This window comes from Amphiprion ocellaris, chromosome 9 (assembly GCF_022539595.1).
Source record: "Amphiprion ocellaris isolate individual 3 ecotype Okinawa chromosome 9, ASM2253959v1, whole genome shotgun sequence".
NCBI lineage: Eukaryota > Metazoa > Chordata > Actinopteri > Pomacentridae > Amphiprion > Amphiprion ocellaris.
The window spans coordinates 29,508,852-29,531,856 of record NC_072774.1 but is presented as its reverse complement, the minus strand read 5'-3'; the positions used below and the strand labels follow the sequence as shown (position 1 = coordinate 29,531,856).

Below are 23,005 nucleotides of genomic sequence, written 5' to 3'. Positions count from 1 at the left end.
AGCAGAGTAGCAATAATTCAAAATAGCAATGACTTTTTTAGGATGCAGCATGGTAGGTGATCCATTTGACAGGCTGACAATTTGATTTCCCACCTCCCCTGGATGTGTAGAGGAGCTGTATGGATCTAGCGACCCATGAACCCCTGGACGGATGCTCAATTTCTAGCGTTTCTAGAAATGGCCACACTCTGTATCTGCTCTTGTTTGCCATGTCAGTGTGTTCCTGTGTGTGCGTGTTGACTAGTACCTACTTTGCATCGATCTGCGAAGCCTGGAAACCTGAAACTCAAGGAGGCCCCCTTGAGAAAATACACCAACGTGTGCAGAAACAAACGCACACACACTGACTCTGGTTTGGCGCTAAGGGCTGTTTGCATCCGAGCCTGTTCGAATGGCTCTAACAAGAGGGAGGCATGGGGCTGTGATCGCTACCCCCGTGCCCACCCCTTAACGCTCGACAGATGGACAAGACTGTTTTTTTCCCCCTCTCCATGCTTTTATGGGACCTCTAATTATGCTTACACGCCACATCAAAATACAGCTCAGCATGCAATGCCTTTGGTATGGAGAGGAAGTGAGCTGGTCAGATGCAATAATGCGTCTCTCTGTGGAGCTCGCCTGTAATTTGGTGGCCCGAGCATGGACATGGAGAGGTGAAGGTAAAGGTGCTGCAGCCCCCACTGTCGCCTGCTCACTGTGGGATGGCCTGTGCTCATCTGTGGAATTTGCTTAAGCACAGTTAATAACATTTTAAGACCTTAAGTAAACCTCAGTACAATTTCTCTGCACTTACTAAAGTTCCCTTGATTCATGGCACATCTAGAAATACTTTATAAAATAATGTTTCTCTCACTATGTTGCTGTAAGCCGTTTGTCAGTATGATCATAATGTATGAAAGATAAACATAACTCATTTTGAATTTCTCCAGTGAAATTCAACTCTTTTTTTTTTACCTTGTTAACATGACCATATAGTGTTGAGTCAAAAAGCATTCAACTGCAGTGTATCAATGACAGTCTTAAATAAATCCGACCTTCAGGGTTTCATATGTATCAAACTTAAGGAACCAATTCTTTTTTCATGTGGGGCACAACCTCCCACATCATTGTTCTTCAGAATCGAGTTCCAGCTCTGACTTGTAGGGCTGAATTACTCTAGTACTTGCTATTTTGTAGCATAGAGTACTTCTACAGTGTCTGAGCGCAGTCGTGAATGAGCTGGTGTGCTTGATTGGAGAAGTCTAGATAGGGGGAGAAACAGGGACTGTGTACATCCCTGCATTCTAGAGGCCATTTTAAGGTAGGAAGGGATTAATTTAATGGAAAAAAGCATCTCCATGTTTGACTTTGATGCATTTTTCAGGAGTTAAATCAACAACCAGAGAGGGACTTTAAAATACATGCAAACATGTGACAGTATAGTTTAGCTTCACCCTTGATGAATCTTTGCCAAGGACTGTAGGCAGCTTCTGTCATGACTTTGTTATGGTTTTGGCTTTGGTTGGGGTTAATGTTGGTAATTGGGCACCCTTAGTCTAAATGAAGACTTGCCTGTGGAATTAGCCCTGGACTAGTTGGAACAAGAGCTTTGGATGCCACATGTAAGCCTTACACTGGGGTTGTTTTTGGTCTTGTTCTCTTGGCCGTGGAGCTGTGTTGACACTGGCCTGTGCTTCTATCTCCTAAAGCTCTCAGGCCTTGTGGTGTGAGGAGGGAAAGGCCTCATGGCTGCCTGCGGAGTGCAGAAGCACCCGGTGTGTTTTTAATCAGGAACAAGGCTGGGAGTCATTACTGGGCCTTGATGCTTAGCTCATTGTCTCTCTGACTCCCTCTGTGGAGGGAGGGGAAGCCAGAGAGCGAAGGGGGGGAAATACAGTGAGGGCAACATAGCGTGCATGTCAGATTTAAAGAGGTCTTAGAGGGTCATCCCCTGTAGATTTATGTGGTCAGAATAGAAGGAGCAAAGAGGAGGAAAGTGCTGGGAAGGGAGGATGCACTGAGCGATTGAATGAGACATGAATCTGTCTATTATCAGAGCAAAGCAATAAGATTGTAGATTGATTTTGCAATGGAAGCTACAGTACAGAACATTTTGCCTTGAGGCAGCATAGTGTATGTTTTTGTCTTATCAGAGTTATTCGGTCTCACACCCCAATACCCATTATTCATTTTGTTCAGTTGTATGATTACCTCTGAGATAACAGAGCACTTCTGTGTGTCTTTAAGCAACTCCTTTCTAACTGGCTAGCATCCTAGTTTTTAAATTGTAAGGATTTTAGCTCTGTCCTTGGGCTTTTAAAAAGAAGGCAGATGTTGACTGTTTTATGAACTTGTACTGTGGCGCATAGTAGGATGTTTAGTACTTCTGCTCTTTCTCTTTTCTTTTCTGTTAAGTTGCTGATGTGACTCCCTAATAGCTTTACCTTACTAACCACAGTTAGCTGGCTGCCGGTCAGAAAAAGCCTGAAACTCTCCCCGAACCTCCCAGGTAGCAAGGCTTTATGTTAACCATGTTTATTTTATCAAAATGGATTTTTGTTTTGCCACTTGGGGGCAGCACAACGAGCTGTAATAACAACATGCTATCAGCTATGAAAGCTGGTATGAGGAACTTGCTACCAAATATTTGCTAATTTAAACAAGCACTCGATGCAAAGTAGCATTAGCAATCATTTGGGGCTGTTTCTGGCCACGTGGCAAATGTAAGACTAATTTTTAATCTCCTTTTGGCTGTGGTTTTTGGAGTCCAACCACTGCAGGAGGTAAATATGTGGTACTTTAGCTGCTAATGCTAACGCTCCACTATGCTCATCTGATAATTGTGAAGACTGAACCATCAAAGTGAAGCTGCAGGCCGTAAATACAAAACAATGAGCCCAAGAGATGCTAAAAAAAAGCCCAATAAAGCTGAGAAGAACTGCAAATTCAAGTGATTCTCAATGAATACGACAATAAAAGCAGCACCTTTTCACATTATGCATCATTAAATGATCCGTTGATGATCTAAAAATATTGTTTAGAGCAGCTGTAATATTATGAGGGTCTTCAAATCCATCCAAAGAGACTTGGATATTATACAGTCTGAGTACACCCAAACTGAATGACATCCTTGCAGATGCTTCACACAATCCACTCTTTTTTTCTCCTTTGGGTGGATCCAACTTCTTGTCAAATGCAGTTTACAGTTTGTTTGCATGGTTGTTACAGTTTGGTTGCAGAGGTGAAATACATTTACAAATGGAAGGAAAGGCCTGAAAAAAGTAACATATGCAGATGCTTCCACAAGAAGTATTGCATTCACTGAATGAACTGCTAAATCTGCAAACTATGCAGTTAAGGGCTTTCAGTCACCAGAACCCAACCGAACAACATAGTATGTAACATTTTGGAGCATTGTGTTTTTGACTACGACCAAGCTAACATTATATGATCAAAGTCAGATGTGATTGGTTGGAGTGAGATGTAATTTATTCTGTAAAACCAAGAAAATCTTCCACCAGAACAGGCCCTGTCCTGCTGACTGTAATTCTGTGTACTGTATTGTGGCTGTGGCCTTTTTATTTGTTGTCTTGTTGTCTGCACTGAGCAACTCCCATGTATGTTGTTTGCTTGAATGCAATGCAGGATGGGGATAGAAACACACACACCACACACATGCTGCTAAAAGACAGAGCGAAAGCCTAATTGTGGGAGAAATTTGTAAGAAGTGTTATGATTTGAACGCAGCACATTTTTATGTTGCGTTTCGTCAAAGAACTCATCAATTGTGGTGGTGTTTCCTTCTCCATCACAATTTCTCACTGATCTTGTTTTAGGATCCAGACAGTGAAAGAAGACTGCGGTAGAGACAAATACTAGACAGAAAAATATAAAGCTTTAAAACAAAAAGAAGTCCATTAACATTTTTCAGATTCCTTCACTCTTTTTTCTCCTCTAGTTATGCACTTGTGTTACATCTTGGCTGACTTCTCCTTAACTGGATATTATTTTATTTGGACTAGGGCCAGGTCTCAGGAGCAGCGGCCTTAGCTGTGTAAACAGCTGTCACCAGCAGGAGTCATAACTAATAGGTATCTGTAGACAGGGGTCACATGTAGTTTATATGTTTACTAGCTAATGGCTTTAGAGATGGTACTGCCTTGGTGCGGTAATGAACACCACTGAAGTGTAATGGACAGTATGGGGCTGGTTAGCATCAGTACCACATGCATATGCATATGAGCAAACGGAGCAGTGTATTCCTAAAAAGAGCTCTTTTTACCTCAAAGGTTGGAGTTAATTTTGGAGAATTTTGGAATGTTTAGACAAGAGGAGACAACTCCTGCTGTTGAGTTATTGGCACATCCAGCACCTTGGAACATTCATACATGACACCCCGATTTGCTGCTTGTTTGTAGCAGTAAACACTGTGGCGTGTAGGTACAGCTCCTTGCATCTGACTCTGATGCCTACATGTAATAACATGCGTGACAACTTGCATGCCACCCAGGGATTTTGGATGTAAGTCCCTTCTTCCTTTAATTGCAACATCGAACACCTTTGTTTGAGTTTTCTTGGGGGCTACAGATTATATTTCCATGCCGAGGTGCACATGCAGTACTTCTGCTGAGAGGAAATTAACCTTGCACTACAGTCATTGTTCATTTTGCTTTATGTATGTGCCTCATTTTAGCCTGCGGAATACACTCATCCTTCATACTTTATGAAAGCATTTATTCCAAGTTTCTCTCCAAGGGCACTGTAGAGAAGAAATGTATTCTCCTCAGGGCTGAGTGTGGCCTTTTAGAGCCAACACAAGCCGGTTCCTGTTAGGAATGGCGGGCACTGCCAGTTGTTCAGGTGCAGTTTTGTGGTGGTGTGAGAACACCAGGCCAGATGTGACCCAGGCACCTGCTACAGTAGGAGGCCTGTGGATATGTCTAAACAAACTGTATATCACAGGCCCACAAAATACCTCAGATGAACTTTTCTTTCTAGCCTTTTTGTCTGCGACTGTGCTTATGGTCACATTTAAAGACAACACAGCAGCATTTTGGCTTTTGGCACTCTCAGTAAAAAAAAAATACCAGTACTGTTGCAAGTTTCAACCCTTTAACTGCCAAAATGATCAAATAATAATGTGGCCATTTTTCCAGTAGGAAGCAGACTTCAGTTAAGTGAGACAACATGCACAGTTGTGGTATTTTCCTGTGAAAGACTGAATGTCGATATTGGATCCAGCCCAGTGTTTTGGGTGAAAAATAACGCTTTGATGTTGTGGACTGTTTTTTTTTCTTGCGTCAGGCACCACGAATGAAAGTGAGACCAGGTCTTTGCCATCTGTCCCCTGTGGAGTGCTCCACTTTTGACCCTAGCGATCACCTCAGATCTCCTTGTTGGCCTCAGCAGGTGAGGAGGGGGTCTGAGGTTGTATCTTGTTAAAGGGTTAATGAGGTAGAACTTCACAGCAGACGTTCACGTCGAGATGAGTTTGAGTCAGAGAATTGACTTCTTGTAAAAAAAACGGTATCAAGTTCTTGTTTTTCTTTTCCTTTTTTATTGTTTTGTCTCCATTTTAAGTGCAAAATACTTCTAGTCGTACCTGTTCTGTAAAATTAAAGTTTGCTTAAAGGTAGCACTCCAAGCAAACGAGCACCTCCTGTGTGTCGGAGAATTTTTGGTCCCTTAAGAAATCAGGAAACGCTGCATACTGCAAATGTCAATGACATTCACTTAACAGTTCTTACAGTTTAACTTAATGTACAGAATAATTCAATAATTTATTTAACATGATGCCTAACAATACATTAAACCAACATTAGTGTAGAAAATAATGACCAGCTAACAGATTAAAATGCAGCTCACATTATTATTTTAAATGCTTTTATTGTACGTACTTTTACTTTTGATCCTTAAAATTATTTTTGTACGTATGAATTTAGCACTTTGCGTTGGTAACGTCTCATATCCAAACCCTTTGCTTGTATTCTGGAGGCTTTTTCCACTGTTGTCACCAGTACTGGGTTAGTAATTAAGGCATTCAGGTATTTAAATACTCATACATTTTACATATTAAAGACAGAAAAAATAAAGTAATATTTATTGTCACAGGTCAGCTTACTCAGCTAAAAAACTCTATCAGTGGACGTAGTTGCTAGTTGTTAGCGGATGGAGTTTACTTGTTCCAAAAAAGTTAAAATTTTTCGTCAAAGGAAAAGTTTGAGCTTTGATACTTGAGTACATTTTATTTTAAATGTTTCGCTTTTTCCAATTCAGTGATCCATTCAGCTTTTTCTTCTTTAACTCAAAGGTAAAGTCAGATGGTCTAATGCGGATCGCTGTTTTTCATAATATTACAACTTCTACAATTCTACGATTTTGTTTGGCAGACGCTTTTATCCAAAGCGACGTAGCGATTTAATGTCTCCTCACAGTCCATTTGCCATCAGTTTTGTTGTGAATAAATCTGCTGTTCGCCCTCAGTAAATGGAAAACAAAGAAAGTTGCTTGGACTGATCCACCCAACACTATTCCAGCATGTCGTGGACATTCAAGCTTTTGCAAACTAGCTAAATAACAACAATCTCTCTTCAAGATCAAGAAGTGAAAGATTTACTTTCTTTCCCCACCGTTGCCAATCAGTAAGAAAAAGTTACAAAACACTGTTTCTTCTTTCTTTTTTTTTCTTTTTTGCTGAAGTTTACAACCTGTGTTTGTGTGACACCTCGGCTAAAGATGCGTATCTCCCATCTGGACCTCCAGATATGTTGCGCTTTCTGGAAAATATGAAAAATCCACATCCAGCTCTTTTGTTTTTCACATGTGTGAGCTGGACGTGGAGATGAGTTTAGTCAAGGTGATGACAAATGGGGAGGGGAGAGTGAACACTGGTGAGGGTGGGAGACGGAGCACAGCTACATGGGGTGCAAATATGCCAAGCATGCCCGCCGCCTCCACTGATCCTCGCCTGTGATGTCCTCGGTTCCCTCCCCGACCAAAAACCCACGGCCAAGTCGCACTCAGCAGCATGTCTGTGTGTGTGTGTGTGTGTGTGTGTGTGTGAGAGTGAATTACTAGACTCCCCGCTCGTTGAGCTACAGGTGTGAAAATTAGGTGTGAGGTTTATGTGTGATAAATTACCAACATGTGGGCTAATCGGAGCCACTCCACCTTTTTCCTCCACCCACCTTTTTCCTCTTAGCCTTTATTCCTTCTATTCTGAGGGGAAAACACATTTCTCTCACAGCTTGAGTGAATTTCAGCGAGTGTAAATATTGAAATATTAAAATTCCAAATGGTTCCCCTTCATTTGGAGCTCACTTCTTACTTTGCACTGCACACTTCATCTGTAGTTGTTTTTGGTTACTGTCGAAATCTTTTCCTAATTTCCTGACTTTCCTGTTTTAATGTTCCCCTTGTAGTGTTTACATTTTGATGTTTTGTCGGCACTTCGTCTCTCTTGGTTTCCAGAGAAGTTCAACCTGCATGTCATCATGTTCTTTTCTATGTTTTTGAGCACAAGCTACACTACCAATCCTAAGTTTGGACACTTCTCATTCAATGGTTTTTATTTAATTATATTATACATTGTAGATTAATACTGAAGATATCAAAACTATGAAAGAATACTAATGGATTTATGTTGTAAACAAAAAAATGTTAATCTTCAGTGTTAATCTACTATGTAGAAAATAATAGAAATAAATAAAAACCATTGAATGAGAAGGTGTGTCCAAACTTTTGACAGTTAGTGTACATCACTTGCATGTTTTGTTCATTTTAGCCGCACTGGAATCCTGGATTTATCCAATGATTTCAATTTATTCTAAAACAGACTGTATTTTGCAGACACCTCCTGGACAGCCGAACTAATTCTTTTCAAATATGCCGTGCATCACCTCTGGACTCTCACGAATAAAAGCTATAAAATGATTTATTATACTCCATATATTTTTACGGCTAAAGGCCAGCGTATTTTTGGCTGAATTTTACAAAGACAGCAATATTTCACTGAGTCCAATCTTTAGAAATCCTACAAATGTCCACATTCCATCATCTCACATCTTTAGACATTTATGTTTTTTTTCATGCAGACAAAATCTGCAAAGTCCAAGGGATTGTTAGCCATAGTTCTATTGGATGCAGATATTAGATCATGCCATTGTGACATGCACTGACGGAGTGTCGTGAGCTGCTGTGAAACGGTCGAAATTACCAGAGCGTTGCACAATAACATGAACCTTTTCTCCTAAAAGAGTGAATAAAGATGGACAAGAAGATGAAGAAGAGCTGGCAAGAAACACAAACCACATGCTCGTTTCCTAGTGTTTGTCCAGAGAGCGATAAAGTCCATCCTGTTGAGTCATCGATACACTGCCATTCTGCTTCCACGCTTGAGTGTCATAAAGTCCTTTTGCACCTGTGCAGACCGACTGTGGTATACACCATCATCAAGAGAATGAAAGGCAGATGCTGAGTGATGACCTTTGCCACTCAGCAGGAACTGCCACTTTGATTTTTCCTTTAAACAATGAGGAATAAGAACATATTTTGGTTCTAGTCATGTCGTAGGTGCAGAGACAGACTTGTGTTGTCTCACACAGAAGAAAATCCCATTCTCTTTGGGATGTTTCATGCATTATTTTTGTGACAAAGTGTCGCAATTAGTGCTACTTTTTGTGGAAGCTACTTTAAAGCTGTGCTGTAAATATATAAAATACGCCACTAAAAATAAAACAGACTCATAAATGCAGCATCCCTGACAGCTATTTTTAGTGTCGACAGTCTTTTTTTCCTCACTGGAGCAAAAATTGAACCTGATTTGCATTGTTTCACTGCATTGTTGAAATAATGGTGACACTGACTGCGGACAGATATTCTGTTGTTTTCAAAGTCTGGCTGAACTGTAAAAAGATTTTATGAGACCGCAACCCACAATGAAGAGGCAACGATGTTACTTGACCACCACATCAAGGTCATTCTCCTTTTTTTTCCTTCTTATATGACCATGGAGCTTTCCATGGCAGTCACATGGCTGTTCTGGATCAAAGGTTTAGGTGTCCATCAGTGTGGCAGAAAGTGTTAAAAACGCCGTGGCACACACTGTGAGCTAAGGTTAGCCAGGTCGCCTTTTATTTTGAATTTCCAAATGGGAATTACGAGGTCTTTTTCGCATCAGGGAATCCAGATGTGAGGTTTGACCCGGGACACGGGACTTCAAGCATAATCCATCATAAAGATATTAATAAGGAAGTGAATGAACTTGGGATCTTTATATAGACCTGGAAGGAGTGCAGGGGTGAGAGGCCTGCCGAGTTCAGCCGGACAGATGGGTGAAAGGTGCTGAGAGTGTTTCCAGATTTTCTCTTTAACAGTGTCGATGTCTCTATCTGACCAGCTGCAGTGGCACAGACAAGACTATCAACCCAAGGGACAGGTTACATTTTCTGTCTAGCTCATATTCTCTAGTTAAGCTGCTAGAATGGATTTTTTAAGTTTTTAATAAAATGGCAGACATCAGAGTCAGAGGCAACTTTAGCCATCAAAATTGTGTATTGAAAGTGAGATTTGGGGAGTAGAAGTTATACTTCTTACATATGAAAAGTTAAACTCATAGGCAATGAAATGCACATTTGCTGCTACAGCCTGACTTGGTCAGCTAGTTCCATGATTCTATGTTAACTAATATTAGCAAACTTGGGTTAAAATTGTTTCCTAACAAACATAATTAGATCAGACTTTATGTCTTCAATCCAGCTGTACCGCTAGAGTAGCGTAGCACTTTACCTGAACAGTAGTTTTACAGGTAGAATTATTTCATAAGAGACTTTAAAGGAACTGTTTGATGTTTTTAGACATACTTTTATTCTGTCAAAAGATTATTTTGTTCTTATGTCTGTATGGCAAATATGTGCCAGCAACCAGTTAGCTGGAAACACTGAGCCTAACTGTAAAGCACCAATAAAGCGCCCTATTTAACACGTTACACCTCATTTAACCTTATTTAATCTGTTCAAAAATTTACAAATGGCTAGTTTTCCTTTTTATAGCAGGTTAGAAGCTTATGTCTTGCCTGGAAGCAGTTGCCAGGCAACCAGTGGAGACCCATGATGTTAGTGCACCTGTACATATTAACCTACAGATGTGAGAGTGATCTCAACCTTCTCATTCGGCTCTCAATAAAAAGCAAACGAGTGTATGTCCTAAAATGTCAAACTATTCCTTTAATGACATTTGCTTTGTATGAGGCTTCTGTGGTCATTCAGTGAGTCAAGTCGAGTTTTCTCACCTGCACGGCGACTGTGGCTCAACCTGTTGAGTCACACCAAATTAAATCAGCTCGACTTTGTGTTTTTATTGTGCACTAAAAAGCGCTGCATTTTCCAGTTGCCTGTTTGAACCATAGCTGCCTGTTTTACCCATTCACCACTGCAGTAACCACCGCCCTTTCAAGTGAGGGTTCAAATCCCTGCACTGCCCGCCTCGCCCGGTGGATCTGTGTCACCGGAACACTTTGACTGAGCTAATATGGCTGACAGCAAATGTGTTTGCTCAGTCTCATGCTGCAAAATCATTATAAGCAGCAGGACTGTCCTAAATTATAAACATGTGCTTACAGTATGATCTGTTAAAGTAAACTGGGGGGGAAAAAAAACTAGATCCTTAAATTGACTATTTCCATCTGGAAAGGAGTCGGAGGCAAGTCTAATATATTTTCTGCTAAATTGGAACAGAAATGTGCCTTCAGCGCACAGGCCTGATGTACCCCTGCTTCTCTTTGACCTTCTGTTTTTTCTCCACGATCTTTGAGCTAAGTGCGACTTCCAGATCCATGACAAGTAAAGTCACGGGCCTGGAAAGCAGGCGGTTTGATGTCATTTTCCATGTAGCAGCTTTTAACGAACTTGAACAATGTTGAGACGTTACAATGGCTGGTGAACTCTGGGTGTGAGGACTGACGGTGCTACAGCGACGGAGCGAAAGCCTGGATAGTTGGGTGGTTTGAAGAGATCCAGAAAGTGGCTGTTTTTTCAGTCCACCTGGTAGTTGCAGCGCTGCTCTGTCCCGTATCTGCCCTTTCTCTCTTTTCCCTCTTGAGTGGAAGAGCGGTAAGCTTACACCATCATTTAAGGGGAACAAGTGAGGTGGACAATAAACAATAATTGTCTCAGTGCCACGAGGAAAAGTGTATAATTCCGTTGGTGAATGCGATGCTTTCCACATGAGAGCACAAATCTTCCTGACCAACTGCTGCTCCATATTCTGAGGTTTTCCATCGCTGTCTCTTCACCATATTTATGGATGATATAGAACGTGAATGATTTTATCTGTCTCCATGATACCAAACTTTCTCATATACTGTACTATAAGTGCCTTTTTTCCAAACAATGGACAGTGTGCCTGCTGGATAGCTGCGTTTGCAGTCTGTATTATTAGATTTACATAGCAGGGGCCCTTGGAGAAATGGAGGAGAACTGTGAGAATAGAAACAGTTGTATTTTAATAAAAGCTCCTGTCTTCAGTTTACTGCATTTGGAATTCACTGCTGCGTTATGATATTGACACAAGTCTGCAGTGTTTCCAGATCGCCTCAGCAGTTAATCAGGACACACAACTTTAGCCATCCCATGCTATCATTGTCTACTCAGTGTTGGGTTAAAATCACACTTGACAGGCTAAGCTATGCTCTAATGTCAAAACAACCAGCCAATGAGTTCCTGCTGTATACCTCCGTGCCTAATATCACCAAATATTAAAGTGAATAATTTGCTTTTTATGCCTGAAATTTAACCCAAATTGACAGACTGCACACACTTTGGTTATTCTTTGTACAGTAGTATAACTGAGAAAAACTGAAGATTTCTTGGTTTTAGAGAAAATAAATCTGTGTTCGCTGAAGCTGCTCGGCATTAAACTCTATGATTGAAGCAAGCAGCTGAGAGGTGAGAAAGAAGCATGTAACCACTCTGTTGAAAACCTTTGTTCACACATGGCAGACCACAAAAACTCCTACATGAGATAATGACATGTACATACAACCTGAAAAATAAGGGGTCGCAACTGAAACTGTAAGGATTTCTTGCAAAAAATCAAAACTGTTCAGTTTGTATTGTTAGTCTGTGTTTTTTGTCTTTTTTTTTTTTTTTTTTTACCTTTGCAACATGTCAGCTATAAAAGGCCTGAATGTGGTTACAAAGAATCATTTTTCAGCAGCTACGGTTCCAAACTGCTTTTATCGAGCTCAGCCTCCAAATAAGCCACATCAGTGAAACCCTACGTAAGAATGTCTTCTTGTTCTAAATGTTAAGTTCAGGGCTCTCAAAGAAACACAAAAATTATGTGCAATTTGCCTTGTTAGGGTTTCAGGTTGCAGACAGTTGGAATGGGTCAATGTGAATGATTTCATGGGTAACAGTAGGTGAGTGGAAGGCAGGAAGTTGGTCGGCCGTGGGTGGAACCCCTTGTATATACCGAGGGTTTTGGCAGCCCTGGGCGCAGTCTGTCACGCTTGCTTTAGACTCATAAAAACGTACCTGAGATGGAGTTTGGGTTTCTGCTTGATCTCACTGCAGCCCTAATTGCTCTTGAACTGCATTCAGAGTAAACTCCCAGCAAGCCTACGGCTGCAGAATGAAAGCTGCTGCGATCCAAACATGCCGTCATTCCTCCTGTTGTGAGACTGACTGCTGCGCATGATTGAAAGAAGATAACTTCACCTGACCAGCACAGATGCTTATCAGTGAATATCTGGCAAGGGTCCTTTCACTGTGTAATGTTGATTTCATGGTCTAATTTCTGATTTTTGAATTTGTCAGGTGCACTGGAGTTTCAAAGACAATGATTGACAAAAAAAGTGATCGGTCTTGGGTTATGTTTTAAAGAAACTGTTATGGACACTATACATATTCTCTGTCTTGTAATACGTTACGTGAAAAGATTAATGCCAGTCTTTCACCTGTGTTGTAAAAACTACAACAACAGCAGCTAGAGTGGCTCTGTCCGAAGGTAACAAAATATGCCTGCTACAACCTCTGAAACTTGCTAACATATTCTATATTTTATTAAGATGTTTTTCAGTTTTATGTGCTGTGGCACGCTAGCCGTTTGGCCCTGTTCATAAGCTAAGCTAAATGGCTGCTGCAGCATATTTATACACAGACAAAACATCCTTTCCAGAATTCCAAACTAGTCTTTATAATATATGCATTATGTAAATATGCCTTTGTAAATGCAAATGAACAAAATGCATTTTAGTCCATTTTGACTGAGTTTAGCTTTCACAACACATTGTAGATGGCTGAAGAAGAGGATATGTGAAGGGGCCTTCATGTGGTTCCTGTACAAGAGCAGCAGCTTTGTACCAGGCCTTTAACATGACACACTGAGGCACTTACTAAGGCTTTGTGTCAAAAAGTCCTTGTGGAGGCTTCTTCAGTCATGTTCCTATGGACTCTGGCTTTTGTAAATACAATACTTAAGGCTCAGAGGGATCTTCACTTAGCTGTCAGAAGTGGGAACTGCGGATTTGTTTTGTTTCACGTAATACAGACTCTGTGGTTGAAACTATAAACTACATCAGTTTATTGTGTGCAAGGAGTGGCACTTCTAATGGCGAGCATTCCTTTTTCCAGTCTTAAATTACACATATGTTAAAGCCAGGATCCGTCATTTCACAATGACCACTTTCTGTGCGGCTTTTCTATACGTCTGGGTCACTTTGGTTTCAGTGTGACAGAAGAAGCACCAGTAGAATCAAGGCATGACGTGATTTGTTAGGGGAAAATAAGTCATAGAGGGCCGCTGAACATGTGTCAAAACACACGGTCAGAATTTTGATAGACTGGAAATTGAGTGGACCTGCTGTTTAAGAATGGGAAGAAGACACAATATGCAAAACAAAGACCACATCCCCAACTCAGAACATACAGCGTTATTTTCCTGCCAAATTAGCTTAATCTTTATTCATGAATGTAGACACGTCTACTCATTTTCCTTTGATTTTCTCGCCCTCTAGTCTAAAATATCGAATTCACAAAAGTGACTATTTTCTTTAAGAATGGCTTAAACCTGCTGGCAGTCGACAGAATGATGTAAAGTGCGCTCGACATAATGCCAGTAGTGTGGGACGTGAGTTGGATAGCACTGCTCCAGACACTGTGAATTGTGGCCTCTTTCCTGACATACCTGTGGCCTGAACCTCCAAACCTTTCCACAGACACACACAAGCTAATCTCCCAAGATCAGCACCAAAAGAGTAACATGTACAGCTTCTCTTTCTCCTCTTTTTCCCCACCAGGATGTGGGATATACTGCCTTCAGAATGCATGCGGTTGTGTTATCTTCAATCAACATGCATTGCGAAATTAGCAACCGGCAAAACAAATGTTCGACAACAAAGACTGGTCAGGATCTTCGAGCCAGGCTCATGAAGGGCCTTTTCAGTGGCTGTAATTTCCCCGCTGATTGACTAGCTAGTGATCCAAGATGACCACAGGCCCAGATAGTATTTTTCTTTCTTTCTTGTCAGGATGACATTGTTAGCACACTGTTAATAGTTACAGAGTTGAGTCCGCTCAAAATGGGCTGGAGAAATAAGCTTTCCAGCCTCACAGGTCTATGCTTTTGCCAAGTTGGCTTTCCCCTTCTGTCAGTGTTGCGTTCAAGTTTGGCGAGGACGGCGGGAGTAAATGTGACCAAGTTAATGTGAATGTCAGTTTGCTGTAAACACATCCAGACTGTGTATTCTACAGAAATATATGGTTGAAGTATTGAGGTTTGGTCGTATGTTGCAGTTTTGTTTTACAGAATAGGAGGATTGACAGAATGAAATATGAGATATATGTGAGAAATTGTGGTTGTGGTGTTACCTGATGGGAAAAAGGAACAGTTTTAATACAGCTGCAACAACTCTGTTTTAAAATGAATGTGACATATAGTATGTTTCAGTCTGCTTTAATGTAAGTTTTAAAAATTTGTACTATTTTGTCACCTAGTCATGCCTGCACATCATTTTATCAATTTCTGAAGGGAAAAGATTTAAAAACTATATCAGAAAGTCAGAAACAAATCATTGTACTGGATGCCAGTTAAGCCGCACCTGTGTCCACCAAGTAGAACCAAATGACTCTGAGGAAGCTGGACTGAAATGAGAGAAAACATGCACTGGCACAAATGAAATAAGAAATAATATCTTAGACACTGGATTGACAGTTGAACATAAGACACAATTTTCCATCTGAGGATTGGAGAAGCCAAGAACAAGTTATAGTTTGGGGTTTTCATTTCTCCTTCATGTCGTACCGAGCGAGTGCCGACTGGACATGAACCATCACCAGTCTGCGTGATGAATAGACTTGGAGCGCACATCCTTGCGTTGCTGTGATCGATGGGGTGTCGCTCTAAACCTCATCCCTAAAGACCAGCACAGACACATTCTGATTAGCACTTAATCTTACTTCCATCCACCCCGGCTTCGGGAGAATGAGTGCAGTTTGGCAAAGCTAGCATACCTCTTAGAAAACTGTCTCCCAGCTCTCCAACAAAAGAAATGAAAAAAGATGAGTCCAAGGCAGCCACCGACATGCGCTGACTGATTTTCACATGATTACAAACTGATGCTTGCACTGGGCCCGCTTAGCGCTCACTTTCATCTGGGTGAATCTGTTCAGAGAAATCTAATATGCGGATCTATGGCCAGTAACGCAGGCCTGCTCTGCTCTGTCTCTCAGGCTTTGTCCAGCTTGCTGTACAGTGTTTATTAAGCGTTGTGGTAGGTCGCTCAGTACGAGCGGCACTGTTACCCGGTCCCTGCTTGTGATATTTAAGACTTGGCTAAGATCAACTGAAGTGTCTCTCGTTTGGATTTGCCCAAGGACATTTTCCTGTAAACGGGATGCTAAGGAGTTTACATTGAAAGTCACTTATTGTGGAATGGACTGTCTTTTTACTGGCTCCTTTGTCTTCTGCAGGCAACTCGAGCCGAGACCAGAGCCACAGCGGTTTTAGGGGCTTTCATCGACTGTCTCAACACAATCGTTTAGGAGGCCAGCTTTGACCAGAATTAATGCAATATTCACATTCATATCCAATCAGCATTTGAACGTTGAGAGGGAAACCATAGCTTGCATGAATGACAAATTGTTGAATTGGACACATTTACTCCGAATTAAAGAATATCCTGCTGATATACCTATTATGGTTGTTTTGGTTTTATTCTTGTACTTGGGTTGTATTCTGTCGGTCAGCCCTCCCACAGTCGAGTCGGTTTCCTGACGTTCACCTGGTCCTTGTCATCAGGTAAATCCAGGGTCATTAGCTGATGAGTAATGATACGAGGATCTAAAGGATCTCGGTTCTCTTTTGCTAGTACAGAACAAATAGCTGTCTGAACCACCACGGTCGATGCGTGTTCCAATGTGGCTGTAGCAAAAACTTACAGCAGCGCAAACCTCACATTAAAAAAATTCTACACTCGCTGTGTGTTCCCTTCAGAAGGAAGGCACTGACAATAATTATCCACTCCAATGATTAATAAGGTGCATTGAAACTCCCGTCCTTTTTAACGATTATTCATTGCTTCCATGAACATCTCAGACAGTGGTCATGTCATGGCTTGCACAGGGACAGAAACTGATGGAAGACTGAGAAGATTCAAACTCTGGCTGCCTTCTCGCATAGATAATTCCAGAAAGTTGTTGCAAAATGTGCATGTGGGGCACAGATTTTACATTCTGCTCGACCAGTGAACATGCTTTTTGACTGACGTTTTCATGCATTGTCTATCGAATTCCATCTTCTGATTTTTTCCTCTGTGTTTGTCCTGCAGCTAGCTATGGAGCGTACCCCATCTGTAAAGGCTGCTCGGTGTGCTCCAGGGATAACGGCTGTGTAAACTGCCAGCCCAAACTCTTCCTGTTTCTGCGGAGGGAGAGGATGAGGCAGTACGGCGAGTGTCTTCACGACTGTCCAGCCGGATACTACGGCATGCGCAGCCCCGAACTCAACATGTGCTCCAGTAAGATCCTCTTTACCCAGCCTTCCTCACACTGCACCTTTACCCTCAAGCTCCCCCACCACCCCGTTTTCACCAGCCATGCATTCACAACCCCCTCCGCTTCCCATTTTCCCACAGCACATGATTTATTGTCAGTTATTCAGAGGAGACACACATGCCTTGCTATTTGAACGGCTCATCTGTTCACACAGGTGGATGTAAGTAGTGAAGCCTCGTCTTAGCGGTGTCTCCCTCGAGATTTAACAGTGAACTCCGACGAGGATGAGTGCCGTTTCTGATTTGTCAAAAAAACTCCCTTTTCACCTGCATTACCAAACATCCTGTAGCTATGAGGATGTCTGAAGGCATGAAATTCAGGTGCAAATAGAACCAAGATGCAGTGACAATTCAGCCAAACCTACTCTAGCATCACTTGGAAAAAAAACTCCCCTCTTGAGATGCCATTAAAGATCTCCTACAAAGTTGATTATATGTATTAGAATTGGGGAACGAAACTGACTTGCTTTGTCAAATGTGTGCAGTGGCTTGTGGATTGAGACTTTCACTAGACAGTGTAGGTTCCAGGCTGTCAAAGTATTTTTTTAAATGTCCGCAACCTCCATCAACACCTGCATTTAGATTACCATCATTTTTATTTATTATAACTGAGGCAGACCACACCTTTGTACGCACACACTGAATTATGTTTTGCCGTTGAAAAAAACCACGATAACAGTGATTAATTGAAATGTTCTCACGATTCTCGATAAAGAATAACACTAAAATCCAATTAAAGAAATGTACCCCTCTATTCTTCATGGAGCACTCTGATCTCACGGCCTTGTTTTAACATGGAATATGCTCAGAGAGAGAGAAAAAAAGACAGAGAGTGAGCCTTTATAGGTTTACATGGAGCCCGAGGTGTTGGCTGAGTGTTTCATATGAAAACAGAGAGGAACTTGAACCCATTTGGTTCCCTGAGCCAAACTCCTGACAGACGCACTAAAATGAAGCCCCAGAGGAGGGTGTCCGGACCTTTAGGCCCTATAATATGAGCATGTAGCAACTGCAGGAAGAGAACATTCCTACATTCTGCTTGCCCAATCGCTGCCGACGTACATGCAAATACATCTGCTGACTCCATTTGATTATGAGAATGAAAAGCATGTTAAAGCTGTACCATGTTGATAGGCTCAATGGCCTATGCAGAAAAATGGACCTCCAATACCAGTGACATCACATCTTCATAGACTGAACAAAAACATAAATGCAACATGTAATATTCTATCAAATTTCATGCTTGCTGTTGCAACACATGCCATCTCTCTAACAGAATGGATGTCAGGAAAAAAACAAGTACACACTACAATGAAAGTGTTAATTGACAGATCCAGAGTGGATCTCATCGATGCTGGCTTGTGAAATGCTTTCCCACTCTTTCCAAAGGACTCGGTGAAGACATTTTGATGGACAAGATCACATTGTCAGACATTTTCATCTAGACCTATGTCAAATCCTTCTTAGACCACAAATGGTGGAGTTGTGGACATTGAAGAGCCCTAACTGACATGCCAGAATCCAGCCTGCCACCACCCATTTCTCTTGTCATATGTGGCATCATGTCATTTGAATAAAGCTGCATTTTAAGGAGGCTTTATATAGTCACTGTTCAAAGGAGAGTCTGTGTAGTGGTCACGCTATCTGATTATTGTCCTTTAAAGCCACAACTGGCAAGAGTGTGGATTAACTTAATGCTTGACAATTTGTCAGTGGCTGAACAGCTCAAAGACTTTACATGCACAATTTCCTAAATTTTCTAACCATAATAGTATAAATGATCTTGTTTTCTACTTTTTCCTTATGCCAAAAAGAAGCCAGTTTCATGCCACATTTATATTTTTGTTCAGCACTTGGTCAAGTTGTGGTCTTGATCAGTTTCAGTTTCGGACAGAGTTCATTAGCATCACATTATGTTCACATCATTACTTTTTTCAGCAATGAGTAGCGTAAGAGGTTACAGATCTGAACTCACTCATTAAATTACAATCACTAATCACAAAAAGGCTCCTTCCTTTTAATATTTTGGATGCTAGGTGTTCAGTCAGTATGACTTTCCTCTTTCAGTGCTCACTGCCTAATGTTAGCTTAGCATAGGAGCTGGAGGTATGAGTTAACCTCTTCCACCTCCCAACTCCCAAAGCTACTTCATTTACATCAAGTGTGTTATCAGCCGACTCACTTGCCACGAGTAAGCCAAGGTTCCTAAACACCAGGTTTTAGTAGTGACTAATGGGTAATTAACTTTCACAAGTAAGTTGCTCACCAATTTTAATAAGAAAGAGGCAAAAAAATGACACATTAAGACACAATCTGAATCTTTTTTACATTTAGAAGATTTCCCAACAGCAGTCAATCCCAAAATGTCAATTTAAAATATTTCCCCTGAACATCTCTGTGGCATTCTAATGAAATCACAGAAGTTTGTGTAAAATGTATTTCTATCACAGTTTTAAACATTTAAAGTATCTTTAGGCCCACTGCTGCTATCAATTGGATGCTTCCAAACAAAACACTCGCTCTCTACTTGCTCACATTCACCCACACATGCAAGTTCATCAAATCTCTCCACAACAGAGGCAAAATCCTAAAGGCCCCACAGTCATTTCATCCTATTTTCATAACTTTGAGAGAATTGGAAAAGAAAGACATCTTGTTCTTTGGTAAGAAAAAAAGAGACTTTTTCTTTTTAGTTTTTTCTTTAATCCTGCTGTCCTAACCACTGTATCCCCACGCTGGGTGAATTTTGACATTAACTGATCCTGATGTGTGGCAAGTTAATCTGAATCCCTCTCCACACAAACTGTTCATAGAGCAACATCTTGTATTGTCACGTAGCATCAGATCTCAGAGCAAGACCTACTTTGATGTGATCCCTGCTTCAGTCATGGCTCTCTAATCCAGTTTCCTATTTGACCCTCATTCTCAACTGTGCTCTGCGTGTCATTTTCACTAAACAGTTCATGTCCAACCTCCGTAAATGGACATTTTATTGCTTTGGAAGTTAATATTTGTGAGTCGATATAGGCAACTGGTACACAATGGCTCAAAGACATAGTGGACAAATGATGGTGAGGGGTTCTGCACTGCTGTGGTCAGAGTTGCCATGTGCTCTTGGTTTCCAAAGGGGCCTGGAACGTGGCATTACATCTCTGTTATCATGAGCTTTTCAAACACAGCCTCTGAAATCACTTAGGGAGCAGCTGCTTATTATTACACCAGAGTTTGTCTCTGTGATCTTATCTCATTCAAAGATTTTTTTTGTGGACTGCCTGGGTAAAGGAAAACAAGAGTTAGACAAGCAAAAGGCTTAAGCACTCAGCCACTCGCTGGCTGAAACCTCACTTTGACTTTTTTGTGAAGCAGCTCTAGAGGATCCACAGGCATGTGACACAGAGAACTATGGGTGGAGAGCAGGAATGAATACACTTTTTACACTGTGAGCTGACAATGTGATGCAACGTGAGGCAAGGAAAGCCACACAGATGACTGTAATTAGACTGATAAGGAATCTAAGGCCAGTACAATAATGTTAAATGTGCCTGTATATGTGGTTTTTAATGGAGGGAAAATTCTTAGCTCAGACCGTAAATTTGGGTATTAGGTACACTTTCTCTACCATTATGGGTCAAGCTGCTAGTTGCGTTGAGGATTTTTCAAATGAATCATTTATTTTAGTCTTTGTGAGGGTAGACTGTCTCCTTATTGAGCTATTGCCCACATTTATTGACCTCATTCCTCTGTAGGATCTAACCATTGAACTGGGACATAGATATAGTTACACATGCTCTACTAGCAGCATGTATTAAATACGGTATACTTTCTAGTTCACCTTACCCATTTGTCTTTTCATTGTGGTTGCAAATACTTAAAATCATGCTCATATTCAGTGGCACTCAGTGTTGCCACCGGTTGTGATCAAATCCAAGGTAAGAATAGCATCCCAGAATGTAATTTTATTCATTACTTACTGCTTTTAGAGACAATTTCCAAACATTAGTTTCCATGTAACACAGAAAAGATTTAACTGTGCCCAAATTCAAACATCTTCATTCATCGGCTTCACTATACCTACCCAACAACTTCTCTATGTGACTTGAGAAACTGCGCCTCACATGATGCATTTTAAATTTAAGACTCAATGTTCTGGGGGTTTCCCTTTCACTGCCGAGAAAATAACACCATAATTAGAGCCAGAAACAATGGGAACTATACTCCCCACAAAATAACATAACTGGAAACCCATTTGCAGCTACAGTTCAGCTGAATTCCAAAGAGGCTCGAGACACAGGGGCCACAGTGTTAACTACCATTACAAAGATGTAGCTGGTTCGTTAGCAATGTCTTTTTGTTGCATAATATCTCTCTGCATGACTATATATTATGCTCCTGGGCCTCTGCTTTGCTGGAACTCTTTTCAGCAGGTAATGGACGGGTTGATACAAGCCATAAACCATATGCAGTAACCCCAGTGTTATCCACAGGGGTTCTTATCAGCATCCCAGAGGAGGCCCCACACCAGTGTCTGTGGGTGTCAACCCAAAGCTACACAGGGAAGATTTGTAGCAACGGTCACACACTGTGCTGCTTATACAGACAGCCAAATTTGCATGAATGCTGTGCAGTCATGCTCTCCCCTCAATCCCATCAGTCACATTTCATAATATTTCGGTTTTAACATACAATCCTCAGTCAGAGCTCATTCTGTCGTTTTGTATCACCAGCTGAAAAAGAAATGATGAGCTGAAAGGCGACTATCAGAGCTGTCTTCTATAAGAGACGAAGTGTTGAGAGGGTCAAACTGAGAGCAAGGCTGCATTCAAGACTTGCTCCCTCAGGGTGCATTGTGGACCCCCCACTGCTACACATCCATACACTACCAACCCTACCACCAGCCCAGTTCTTACCCCACTGCAGCAGATTTAAAACCCCAGCTGTGTGCGCTGCCAACCAACAACTAGTCTACTCAAGGCTTGAGATTGCCAATATCCTGGAAGTGTGTTTCAAATATCGCAGCTCATTCAGTGCCAGCCTAATGTGCCACTAGAGACTCTTATGTCGGAGGTCATTTTTTGAAACTGGAATTGTAATTGTGATCACTTTATTTCTTGGACTGGCAAAACTTGTTACCAGATCCCACTGTTGTGTCTTTGTCTCATCAAATTAGGGCTCGAAGTTGAAGCGGATTGGATATATCTTTTCCAAGCTCGTTTTAGTTTTAAAGTGGAACTTGGGAATTTGTTTGGTCGGATAAGAGCCATGCATCATGGGCCTCAACCAAATGGGTACCAAGGGTGTGTAAAAAAACTAACATGGGTTTTGCAACTTTTAGCTGGCAGTCCCGGCTGCTCTCTCTTTAGCTCTCTCTCATTCAAGCTCCCTGTTCCTCGCACTATATCTGAGCTTGTGGGTATTTCCATTGCACAGTCTAACCAACAAAAAGACCAGTTGCTTTTGGCCTTTGAGCCTTACCGAGGGACATTTAATCATCACAGCTTTACTAACCGCACTTTCAGGTTTGCCAGACAATACAATGAACCCACCAAACGGAGCGCTGCTCCCAGGACGTTACAGCCAGACACAGAGTTGAACTGGGTCTTTTCTCAAAACAGTGTGTAATTGTGCATACAATAGTGTGAGTGGAAGGGCTGTCTGTGCTTGACCACTGTCTGAAGCCTGAGCTGTCTGTGTGTGCATGCTGGAGCTGCCTGAGCAGATACACAAGCAGAACCTGGTATATCACACACTGTGTTTCCTGGAGTGAAGAAGCTCGGAGGATCGCTGACACATCTGCCATCCTTCATCCCTCTCTGGGAGATGCTGATTGACAGGAACACCACCTCTGCTTCACCTAGCTCGACGCCAGCATGCGGAGGAGCACCCATGTGGAAAAAACAGCACGGAGAAAGTGGGGAAGAACATGGCAGCTCTGGCCTCTGCAGCCCCGCATGACATGGCTGGGTGGCAGCGAGCAAG

General features: G+C 41.6%; 1 protein-coding gene across 1 annotated transcript in view; it reads left to right on the top strand.

Annotated features, from left to right (window-relative positions):
* The window catches only part of rspo2 (R-spondin 2), a 58,470-nt gene that overhangs the window by 7,602 nt on the left and 27,863 nt on the right, over positions 1 to 23,005 (top strand). The window contains exon 3 of the mRNA XM_023264700.3: positions 16,805 to 16,993. Within this exon, the coding sequence (XP_023120468.1) occupies positions 16,805 to 16,993 (189 nt within the window). The remainder of the gene's footprint in view (positions 1 to 16,804; positions 16,994 to 23,005) is intronic.